This window comes from Phalangium opilio, unplaced genomic scaffold, assembly GCF_054372755.1.
Source record: "Phalangium opilio isolate 3A_F unplaced genomic scaffold, DU_Popi_V2 ptg000017l_1, whole genome shotgun sequence".
NCBI lineage: Eukaryota > Metazoa > Arthropoda > Arachnida > Opiliones > Phalangiidae > Phalangium > Phalangium opilio.
Window position 1 is genome coordinate 7,627,153 of NW_028324151.1, and position 11,158 is coordinate 7,638,310.

The 11,158-nt window shown below is 36.4% G+C and overlaps 2 protein-coding genes across 7 annotated transcripts; one reads left to right on the forward strand and one right to left on the reverse strand.

The window, feature by feature from the left end:
- Nucleotides 1–2,637: 2,637 nt before the first annotated feature.
- dbe (KRR1 small subunit processome component homolog dbe) lies at nucleotides 2,638–4,010 on the reverse strand. Its single transcript, XM_089866797.1, has one exon. The coding sequence runs from the start codon at nucleotides 3,750–3,752 to the stop codon at nucleotides 2,649–2,651; it is 1,104 nt and encodes a 367-aa protein (XP_089722923.1). The 5' UTR covers nucleotides 3,753–4,010; the 3' UTR covers nucleotides 2,638–2,648.
- Nucleotides 4,011–4,174: 164 nt separating this feature from the next.
- On the forward strand, nucleotides 4,175–10,607 carry LOC149702875 (dynamin-like GTPase OPA1, mitochondrial). 6 transcript variants are annotated; one of them, XM_089866790.1, is made up of 20 exons: nucleotides 4,175–4,315; nucleotides 4,478–4,693; nucleotides 5,131–5,255; nucleotides 5,348–5,461; nucleotides 5,528–5,809; nucleotides 5,882–6,028; nucleotides 6,094–6,324; nucleotides 7,110–7,182; nucleotides 7,315–7,387; nucleotides 7,451–7,631; nucleotides 7,704–7,780; nucleotides 7,911–8,003; nucleotides 8,460–8,532; nucleotides 8,603–8,758; nucleotides 8,825–8,933; nucleotides 9,556–9,716; nucleotides 9,782–9,868; nucleotides 9,933–10,046; nucleotides 10,111–10,315; nucleotides 10,377–10,607. In XM_089866790.1, exons 2-20 carry the CDS (start codon nucleotides 4,588–4,590, stop codon nucleotides 10,439–10,441), a joined length of 2,472 nt encoding a protein of 823 aa, XP_089722916.1. In that variant the 5' UTR covers nucleotides 4,175–4,315; nucleotides 4,478–4,587; the 3' UTR covers nucleotides 10,442–10,607. The 6 variants fall into 6 exon arrangements, with proteins under 6 accessions (XP_089722916.1, XP_089722919.1, XP_089722915.1 ...); XM_089866793.1 differs by having other exon boundaries at nucleotides 4,478–4,540; XM_089866789.1 differs by having other exon boundaries at nucleotides 4,177–4,315; nucleotides 4,393–4,693.
- The last annotated feature ends 551 nt before the right edge of the window (nucleotides 10,608–11,158 follow it).

Here is an 11,158-nt window from a genome sequence, read left to right on the forward strand (position 1 = left end):
TTGAATTATATTTTTAACTAGCTGTTACCCGCGGCGTCGCTCGCGTGTAATAAGAACTTTCATAAAAAGGATATAAAGAATGGGTATATTTAACCGATGACTAATATTTTTGAAGCAGCCTGGGAGCGAAGGCACTTGGCGTTGCCCGTCAGCCCGTCTGGACATTTTTTATTACTTTTCACGCGGACATTATTCCATAAAGAAGGGTTTTTAAGTTTTTGGCCGCCATTTAAAAAGATAGCGACAAATCGAACCCGAAAGACCATTCAGCCCTTCTATAGGTTAAAGGAAACCAGTGTACTAAATATTTTTGAAATCGGTTGAAACGCGCGGACTTTGTTGCATAGAGAAGCTTTTTTCATTTCTGGGCGCCATTTTTTAAGATGGCGGCGGATTGGAAAAATCTTTCTTAGTACGCGCCTACTACTTATGTGTAACGTTCGTGCAAATTTTCAGCCTTCTAGGGTAAGCGGTTTGGGCTGGGCGTTGATTATCAGTCAGTCTGTCAGTCAGGACTTTGATTTATTAAGAAAATCCCGTCAGGGATTTTCTATTTATACTCAATCCGAAATCGTAATGTTAAACTCTATGGAGCTTAACATTATGAGGTGGAAACATTTTCGCGACCAAGGGGGTACACTTTTTTCACAGCCTAACTTTACAGCACTAGCAAAGGCTGAAAAGGTATAGTATCTCATTTCTCGTAGCGTAAGGTTAACTTGGCCTTTTTGTATAGGTTTTAAAAAAAAAGAAATTTAAACAACGCGCTAGCTCACGCGCCAGCACGCGCTGAATTTCAATAAAAGTTTCAATTCAAATCTCGCGCTTAATTTCACCATTTTGATTCTCTAATTAAGTTCACGTGATTTTTTTTTTTAACTCTTTGGGCCTATTTTTTGTCTTTGTAAGCCTAAGGTTAAATGATCATAAAGAAATAGTTGGAGAATTTTTATAATTTACACATGGTTTCAAAGAATATTTAGCGTAGTGTGTTTTTATACAGTGCATTGTATTATCCGACCATTCCAATTTCCGAATGTAAGTTACGATTTAGTGAAATACTATATAATTAGTCTTAAAAAATTGCACGAATGAGTTTCACTATTCCAGAACTAATTTATTCTGAAATAACGTTTCTCCCCAAAAAGGGACAGATATTATACAAAAACGAGTTTTGCTTCGCAGTCCTTAAAAAACTGCATTTATACACAATCCGCGGCACTTTTTCAAACCCACAAAGGGCCAGAAATTAGAAATTATTTTATGTATTGCAATTTGAAATTAAGTTTAATCGATATGAGAAACTAGCCGTTACCCGCGGCGTCGCTCGCGTGTAATAAGAACTTCCATCTAAAATGATATAAAGAATACCTAGATTTTACTGATGACTAATATTTTTGTAGCACCCTAGGAGCGAATGCACTCGGCGTTGCCCGTCAGCCCGTCGGGATATTTTCTATTACTTTTTATTATTACTATTATTCCATAAAGAAGGGTTTTTAAGTTTTTGGCCGCCATTTAAAAAGATGGCAACAAATCGAACCCAAAATACCATTCAGCCCGTCTATAGGTTAAAGGAAACCATTGTACTAAATATTTGTGTAATCGGTTGAAACGCGCGGACTTTATTGCATAGAGAATATTTTCTTACATTTCTGGACGCCATTTTAAAAGATGGCGAAAAATCGAACCCGAAAGACCATTCAGCCCGTCTTAAGGTTAAAGCAAACCAGTGTACTAAATATTTGTGAAATCGGTTGAAACGCGCGTACTTTATTGCATAGAGAATATTTTTTACATTTCTGGGCGCCATTTTTTAAGATGGCGGCGGATTGGAAAAATCTTTCTTAGTACGCGCCTACTACTTATGAGTAACGTTCCTGCAAATTTTCAGCCTTCTAGGGCAAGCGGTTTGGGCTGGGCGTTGATTATCAGTCAGTCTGTCAGTCAGTCAGTCAGTCAGGACTTTGATTTATATAGATAAAGATTTGGTTTTAATTGCGTAGTTCAAACATTTGTTATGATTAGAAATTTTACAACAAAAACGGGTATAAATGCGGCGTTTCGGAACAAAGAGCTAAATCAAGGACGATTATGACTCGAGTTCGAATTGAAGTTTAAAACTTGTACAAGATGTAACAACACACATATGAACACCTTTTCTGAATGTATGATAAATGTCTGAAATACGACACTGCTTTTAAAGCCACAAGCGACATTTTACTCGAAATAAGTGTTCTTATCTCTTCCACCCTGAAAAATTAAAATGTTAAAAGCTCATTTTCTATTTTTTCGCCTTAATTATTTGACAGGGATAAGTTTTTACGGGAACAGATTCTATATAATTTCATACGTGAAAATCTAAGCTCCCTTTATCTCGAAACGCCGCATTTATACCCGTTTTTGTTGTAAAATTTCTAATCATAACAAATGTTTGAACTACGCAATTAAAACCAAATTTCTCATATCGATTAAACTTAATTTCAAATTGCAATACATAAAATAATTTCTAATTTCTGGCCCTTTGTGGGTTTGAAAAAGTGCCGCGGATTGTGTATAAATGCAGTTTTTTAAGGACTGCGAAGCAAAACTCGTTTTTGTATAATATAGATATAGATACAAAGAAAAAAAACACAATTTGAAATATTTTAATTTAATTTCGATTTTTTAAGTTTTTTCTTTTTTACAGGTTCAGGGGTTATTTCTTCTACACGAAACCCACGTTTTTTGGAATTTTTAATCTTTTTCTTAAAAGCTTCGATATCGATCTTGTCTTCCTTCAATTCCGCTTTAGGTTTGGTCAACTTAGGTAAAGGTTCTTTCGGAGCTTGGAATGCTTTATTCCTTTTTTCTTGACGTTTCTTGTCAGACTCGACTCTCTTCACTTGTTTCTCTCTCATTTTTTTAGCTTGTCTTTCATTCTCCTTCAAGAAAAATTCTCCCGTAGCCAACTGCTGATCAATTTTACTTTCAGGCTGAGCTGGAGGGAATGGGGTATATTCTCCCTTCTTTTTAGCCTTTTTGGGTTTCTTAGTTTGAACATTCTTGGCTTTAAACTTTGGAAGAAACCTTTCCCAGTTTTCATTCTTCAAGTTCTCGTCTTTCGCTAATTCACGCTTTATTAGCAATGCCTTAATGTTGTAGATTGGGTGAATATTTTTCATGGTGTCTTCTACTATTTTCCGAACATGTTGTAAACCTTTATAAGGACCTAGGGCAGCTACGGTGCTTCCTTGAACAAGAATGTAACAGTTTGTCAAAAGTTCGATGGCTTTTAATGTTGAGCCATTAGGACCAACGAGACGTTGCCTTCTTTTAACAAATCTGTCTTTATTTCTAACCAGAGTTCTAATTTTTATAATATCGCAAGCGCAATCGTCTTGCAGGACTTTAATGGCTTGTTCGTAAGGTACGCTTCTGGCTAGAAGTTTTATAACATCTCTAGCTTTGATAATGATGTAAGGGTCAAAGGTTTTCCGAGTTGTGGACACAGTCATGCTTCCTTCAACAACATCCAAATTAGCTTTGACAAAATGATCGTCTAATGCCTTTTTCACCAAAGGCCAGCATTCTCTGATATACTTTTCTCTGTATTTGGGAAATAGTGTAGCGAAACTACTTTCAGCTAGGAGACCATGTGGATTGTCCTCTTTGGTAAAATCAGGGATTTTAATGGACCAAGGATTTTCTACCATTTCAGGATCATCCATTTTGTTAGAAGACGGATTATTCGTTTTATTTTTGTTTGCCATGTTCGTAATTTTAATTAAACATTTAGACGGTAACTAAAGTATACGCAATATACAAATAAGACTGAAAGTTAAATGAAACCTTCACCATGTAGGGTCCCCACGTGTTCACGGTATTCTTACGGTACGGTCGGTGACCCCTGCCTGGCATAGCTCACTCGATCACGCACATGATCATATCTCACAAAAACTTTCTTTACATCAAATAATACGGTAAAAAATAAAACTATAATGTACATAAAATGTTTCCGGCTGGGTTAACTTTGAACCCAAATTTCCGGTACCGTCTCTCCCAGAGTCCCAACTCCTAAGTACTGAAAGTTAAACTACTGACTGAGCGTGAATTCAAAGCGTGATCGAGTGGGCTATAATTTACCAAAGAAAGGTTCGTCTGCTGCTTGTTATGCTACTTGCGCATTTGGTATTTCGCCGGTAATCCTCCGGGAATAATTAATTATTTATGGTTGTTTTAAGTTTTTATTGCAATCGTTAGTGAAGAGATAAATTTATCGGAATAGTAGAAATTGTATTTGCAAAATGGCTGCATCTTCAAGTTGTTTTAGCGGGTAAGTAAGCCTTTGTTGATGGTGCCAGGCAGTGGCGCCAGCCTCCAGGGGCGTTTGTATGTATACTTTGGTTTTAGTTTCAGTTCCTCCTGTTTCATCTGTGGTTTCATTAGCCAAGTTATTCTTAAGCGTAAAACAAGATAAAATATTTTGTTGCTACAGGGAGTTGGGGTCCGGGACCACTCTTCATCTGGCTTCAATTGGCAAACTGTTCAAGCTTCTCAAGTGTTTATTATTTAATTTATGGTGGATTGAATGTCAACTATAGAATCATGTTAACTTCCAATTCCTTTGGAAGTTTATCAGTTAGAAAACTAGGATTACTGGCTCGTGTTGTCATTGCCAAGAATGACTTTAAAATGCCACATATTGTCATCAGTTCAGTATAATTACTATAACCTCTTCTACAACTCCATGGGGGAGGCAATGACTTTTAAAGGAAAGCGCGGCTCCATGATCACCCCTAGCATTCTGGCTAATCTTCTGGACACGAATTTTACCTTGCCAAAGGCAGGAACCAATCAGACCTAATGCACTAGTTCCCATTGGTTCCTGCCTTTGGCTTAACTAGCATTTAGCAAGCTTAGCCACTGTGTAGCAGAAAAGCCATCTATAAGGGGCATCCCCTACAAGATAACTTTCCCCCTGTGCTCCAGTTTTGGCTTGGCAAAGGCTAGTGGGCGGGATTTATAATTGCACTTATAAATCCCGCCCACTAGCCTTTGCCAACCCAAAACTGGAGCACAGGGGGAAAGTCGCCTTTGCTTTAAAGAATGCCATTCTCTTCAATGCAATAATTTTCCATTAATTTCTAGATCGAAATATGGGTCCAGCAGCAGCAACACCGCCTGCTATATCATTTAAAAGCTTTAACTCTTCAACAAACTTTGATAATGAGAGAATAGCACAAATGCAAGATGAACTAATCCATCAAGTCCATGTGTGAATTTATTTGATATTTCAGACTGTTCTTTGGGTTTTTTGGGTTTTTTTTTTTTGTTTATTTCAAAAACTATTTCTTTATACATTTAGTTAAAATATCAACAAGAAATAGAAAGATTAGAAAAGGAAAATAAAGAATTAAGGAAACAGTTATTTCTCAGGTCTCAAAAGTCCTTTCCGAAACTTCCATCTAGAAGAATCGAGGTTTAATTGCTTATGCCATATTTTTTAAAAGTGCGATGAAAACATTTTAAATCAAAAAATGTTTAGAAATCTTTAGTTGATATGTACTCTGATGTTTTGGATGAACTTAGCGACTATGATTGCAACTATAGCGTTCAAGACCATCTACCCAGGGTAGTTGTAGTTGGAGATCAAAGTGCTGGCAAAACTAGCGTGTTGGAAATGGTCGCCCAAGCTCGAATTTTTCCTAGAGGAGCTGGTGAAATGATGACCCGAGCTCCTGTTAAAGTAACACTGAGTGAAGGACCGTATCATGTGGCCAGTTTCAAAGACTCAACTCGGGAGTTCGACTTAACAAAAGAAAGTGAAGTACGTTCATGTCATGTAGTTTTGACTTTTGACAATTTAGAAGCGTGATTTCTAAATGTTTTTGAACCTTAGCTGGCTGACTTAAGAAGGGAAGTCGAATTGAGAATGAGAAACTGTGTTCGTGATGGTAGAACTGTCAGCACGGAAGTCATCTCCATGACTGTGAAAGGTCCAGGTATCCAAAGAATGGTTTTAGTTGACCTTCCTGGAATAATTAGTGTAGGTTTGAATAGTTTTGACATTGTAAGGCTGATTATTATAGTTTAATCAGTGACTTTTTATAGACTGTTACAACTGAAATGGCGGGTGGTACAAGAGAAGCTATCATGGAAATGGCAAAATCTTACATGAGCAATCCCAACACCATTATACTTTGTATACAAGATGGATCCGTGGACCCTGAACGTTCCATTGTAACTGACTTGGTCAGTCAAATGGATCCTACAGGAAAAAGAACAATTTTTGTTTTGACCAAAGTGGACTTGGCGGAACAGAATATGGCCAATCCTAATAGAGTACGGTATTTTAAGTTTTTTTTAGGGCTGGCCAAGTGCACGACTCCACTTGTACTCATGATGATGTAATAGAAATTTGACCCATGCCCTAATACTTAACTTGGCTTAAAATTAATTTGAAATATTAAGTTCTTTACGATGTTCTCAATAGAGCTATCTCAGTTGTGACGTCAGTGCCCAGGTAAAACATCACGGGCTTAGCTTTGGCAGTGGGCGGCCGTGTTTGGTACCACTTTGGTTCTATGGGCAAATAGCATGGGTGACGTCACACAAAAGCTTTTGAGATAGTTCTATAGACCATTTTGGAAATTGGCCATATGTCTAATCAGCGCCACTAGCGGATGGTCTGAAAACTACTCCCATAGAGTCTAGGTATATTTAAGCGGGTTTGCAGAATTTCCGCCAGGTGGCGCGGCGTTCGAGCCACCTGGCTATGATTCTACAAACCCTCTTAAATATACCTAGTTTATGGGAGTAGTTCTCAGACCATCCGCTAGTGGCGCTGATTAGACATATGGCCAATTACATTCTGAGGAACCAACATACAGATGGCGCCCAAGTAAAACAAACGGGGAATGCTTCTTAAAGAGAGGCAGAACACCCCAATGGCGGTGTCGTCCCTGTTTCTTGGCTTCTCTGTATGTAATTTCCGAAAAGATCTATCAGAAAATGTTTTGGTACTTGATACCCTAAAAGTGTTACTCATACAACGTTTTTCTTTCTTTGCTTTCTCAATATTAAGTGACTTCATTTATTTGAATAACAATTAATAATTTTTGTTTTAGATTAAGAAAATTTTGGAAGGGAAACTTCTTCCAATGAAGGCTTTGGGTTATTTTGCTGTTGTTACTGGAAAGGGTTTGTTGCAACTTGCTTGTTATTCATTAACCACTTATCTAGAGATATGCGAATAGTTAAGCCTTGTGTTCGCGAGTAGTTGACCCTGATGTTCGCGAGTAGTTGACTTCTCATTAATAATTTTTATTATAGGTAGTGAAGACGATAGCATTCAGTCCATCAAAGATTACGAAGATATATTTTTTCAAAAATCTAGATTATTTAGGTACCTACTAAGGTTTTATTTCAGGCTCGAGATTGAAACTAACGAGGAGTATTAAATTTGTAGAGAGGGCGTTTTGAGAATGGCGCAATGCACTACTCATAATCTTAGTTTAGCGGTTTCGCAGTGTTTTTGGAAGATGATCAAGGAATCCGTGGAACAACAGGCTGACGCTTTTAGGGCTGTTAGGTTTAACCTCGAAACTGAATGGAAAAATAGTTTTCCTAGGCAACGTGAACTAGATAGGGTAATTGAATATTTATATGGGTTAATTTTAGTCTGGTATTGTCAGAATCATGTAAACGATGTCCGATTTTAGGACGAGTTGTTTGAGAAAGCCAGAGGTGATATTTTAGATGAAATTGCCAATCTTAGTCAAGTTCCTGCTAAACATTGGTAATGATTGCTTTGATTAAACTGTATCGTAAGTTCATAAGATATGCTATCTTATAAACTTGTAGCGGACAGCTACATTAGGACTGTATAGACAATATAATCATGACGGTGCAATTAAAATTACTTATAGGGAGGAAGTGTTGAGTCGCAACCTTTGGGAGAGAGTTTCTCTACAAGTTTTTGAAAACGTCTATTATCCCGCTGTTAAAACTGATAACCTAGGGTATAAAAATTTCACCAGTTAAAGTATAAGTTCACATAATGTAACATTATACCTTAAAAGGACCACCTTTTCTTAAATGTGAAAGGAAAATAATAAAAAATAAATGATCTCTTATAACAAAATAATTGGCATTTAATTAGTCTTAAAAACAATCAAGGACTACTGCGCCATCCGCCAGGACCGCCATTCGTTTAATGGCGTCTGCTAAATCGAACCACTTACCCCTACGTGATTGGTTGAATTCTTACAAGCTGAGACTAAACCAATGGCGGATGACGCAGTAGTCCTCATTTTTAAGACTAATTAAATGTACTAATTATTTTGTAATAAGAGATCGTTTATTTATTATTTAAATATTTTTCCCTTTATATTTAGAAAAAGACCATGTTATGTTACTTGAAACTATTTTCGTTGTTCAACTTGAATGTAAGCCTTTCATTTTGGGAATTCTTTTAGTCTTTTCAACACAACTGTTGATATAAAATTGAAAAACTGGGTTGAACAGACTTTGCCAAACATATCTGTTCAGGTATTCATAGATGTAGATTTAAAAAAAAAAATCTTCATTAAATTAAAATAAGATAATCTTTAATTAAAAGGTTGGTCTGGACACACTACACGATGAATTTTTTCGTGTCTTGGAAAGATCTAAGCAACAGAAGGAAAATAACCCGGTTTTTGATAATCTCAAAGTTGCCGCAGTTCAAGAGGCATTTGAAAAACATACTTGGGAAAATAAGGCTAAGGATGTCCTTGTATGTGACTTTAAACCCTTTTATTCATAATATCTTCTTTAATTATACATTTTGATTTATTTATAGCGAGTGATACAGCTAAATGCTCTGGGAGATCATGTAGTTCCTGATAAGCAACATTGGGATGTTGCTGTTAAGCTTTCAGAGTCTTGCTTAAAAGAAAGAATGAATAGAGGTGATTAGTTAAAGCAAAGCGCGACCCGGGTCCCCTACAAGGCGACGTTCCCCCTTTACTCCAGTTTTGGCTTGTCAAAGCATGGATTAACTAACGCTAGGGATTGTTCACTAACAGTGTTTCCCATGTATTTCTATCGCCAACTACATGTTCCGAATTATTCCTTGATTCCCCTCTTCATTCCCCCAATTTATTGGACCAAAACGGATGTAGGTATAGCGCCATCTCTAGGCAAAATAAATCATTTTTGTACGGATTTTAAAGATGGCGGCGCCCAATTTTAGACGGGATTTCAATTTTTGACGTCATAAGACACGTGACATTTGGTCCAATTTTCTTCTAACTTCCGGTTAGGGATAGTAGCTGCTACTAGGGGGCATTTGGAACATTTACACTTTATATTTTAGGGGGAATGAACAATCCCTAGCGTTAGTTAATCCATGGTCAAAGGCTAGTGGGCGGGATTTATAAGTGCATTTATAAACTCCGCCCACAAATGTCGCCTGCCTTCGCCAAGCCAAAACTGGAGTTCGTAAGGAATGTCAACTTGAAGGGGATCCGCTCCGCTGGACCCGCGCTTTGCTTTAAATTTAAATTGATTCATAAATTATTTAAATTAAAGCTTTATTTCTCGTTTTAGTACAAGAAAAACTTAATGAACTTTTAGGCTCAGAGCTGACTAAATATTGGTTTCATTGGAGGTATCGTCGAACAGCAGATCAGAAAATAAATGTGGCAATTAAATTTGAGTTGGATAAATTATTAGAATCAAATAAGTTCAACGTAAGGGCTATTTTTCTACATTTCCCGTTCAGGACTGTGATTAACCATAGTGTTATATTGAATAGAATCACAGTGCGTCATTAACTTACGATGAAATGACTACAGTCAAGAAAAATTTGGAAACTAAAAATATTGAAGTTACAAGTGATTTGGTAAAACGAAAGAGAAATCTCCGAGTTTCTTTCTTCAGTAATTTTTAATCATTTTATTCTCTAGATAAATGAAGTTTGGAATAACCAACACTTGTTATACTTCTTAAAAAAAGCTTTAGGGAGGATCCAGAAGTGCAAGAAAGAGTTTTATCTTTATCAACAAGGCTTAGAATCCGATGTAAAATCATTGTTAAGTACTTTTTTCTTGGTTGTAAATTAATTTGAAAGTGTTTATTTTGAAGTTGGAATGCGGAGACGTGGTCTTTTTCTGGAGAATTCATCGCATGCTTCAAGCCACATCCAACGCTCTGAGGCAACAATTAATGAATAGTGAAGCGCGGAGACTAGAAAAGGAAATTAAATATGCTTTGGAAGATATTGGACAAGATAGGGACAAGAAAGTTAAATTGTTAACAGGAAGAAGAGTTGAACTAGCGGAGGAATTGAGTAAGAATAGGCCTATAAATTGGCCTAAATAAGTGATTAGATTAACTTCTTATTTTTTCAGAGAGGGTTCGAGAAATTAATGAAAAACTAGACGAGTTTATAACCTCATTAAATGAGGAAAAATGATTTCTCCTATTCATTATTGTTGAAATTTTTTGTATAATAGTCACGTGTTTAATTCCCCATAAAAAATTGTAAAATAACAAAGACTAAATGAAATCAATTGAATTTTTTATTTTTAATACAAAGCCAAAAAAAAAATTACAATAAAATTTTGAATATTTTTCTTCTAGTTTAATTTATTCTTTATTTCTTTTTGACAGGGGTGGTTTTTCTTCAAGGAGCCAGATCCTCACCACCTCCCCGTTTTTGTTTTAAATTTTTAACATTTTTTTAAATTAAATCAAGCCATGATTAAACGCAATGCAAGTATGCAACAAAACTTAACGTTGGGCCGCCCTAGAGCATGCCTTGCCCAATATATTCTATCTCATTGGCCTTGCCTAGAGATACACGTGCGTGTGTTTACGGTGACGGTGACCGCCGCGTAGTGTCGCGACGATCGATTTTGGTCACGTGATAAGTTTAATTCATAAAGCCCGCGATTTTTGTTGTGGATTTGTGGTCGCGCAGAACAGAGCAAAATCAATAAATATTTGGGATTTAATTTTACATTACATCATTAAGTATGCCAAAAAAAATTAAATGTAATGAAATTCAAGTTTTTGGCATTAGTGTTTACAGTTTAGACAAAAGATCATCCAAAATCATGAAGTGAATAACTATAAAGTACTTTTACTTATGTGTTAAACATTAATTTAGTTAAAGGCGGTTACAATTAAG

Bases quoted from the DNA above. Each gene is read 5' to 3' on its own strand.
- dbe (XM_089866797.1), bottom strand. From the start codon at position 3,752: ATGGCAAACAAAAATAAAACGAATAATCCGTCTTCTAACAAAATGGAT.
- LOC149702875 (XM_089866790.1), top strand. From the start codon at position 4,588: ATGTTAACTTCCAATTCCTTTGGAAGTTTATCAGTTAGAAAACTAGGA. The intron at 5,462-5,527 runs GTTTAATTGCTT...AAAAATGTTTAG, and splicing joins TTCCATCTAGAAGAATCGAG to AAATCTTTAGTTGATATGTA. The intron at 8,533-8,602 runs GTATTCATAGAT...TTTAATTAAAAG, and splicing joins TGCCAAACATATCTGTTCAG to GTTGGTCTGGACACACTACA.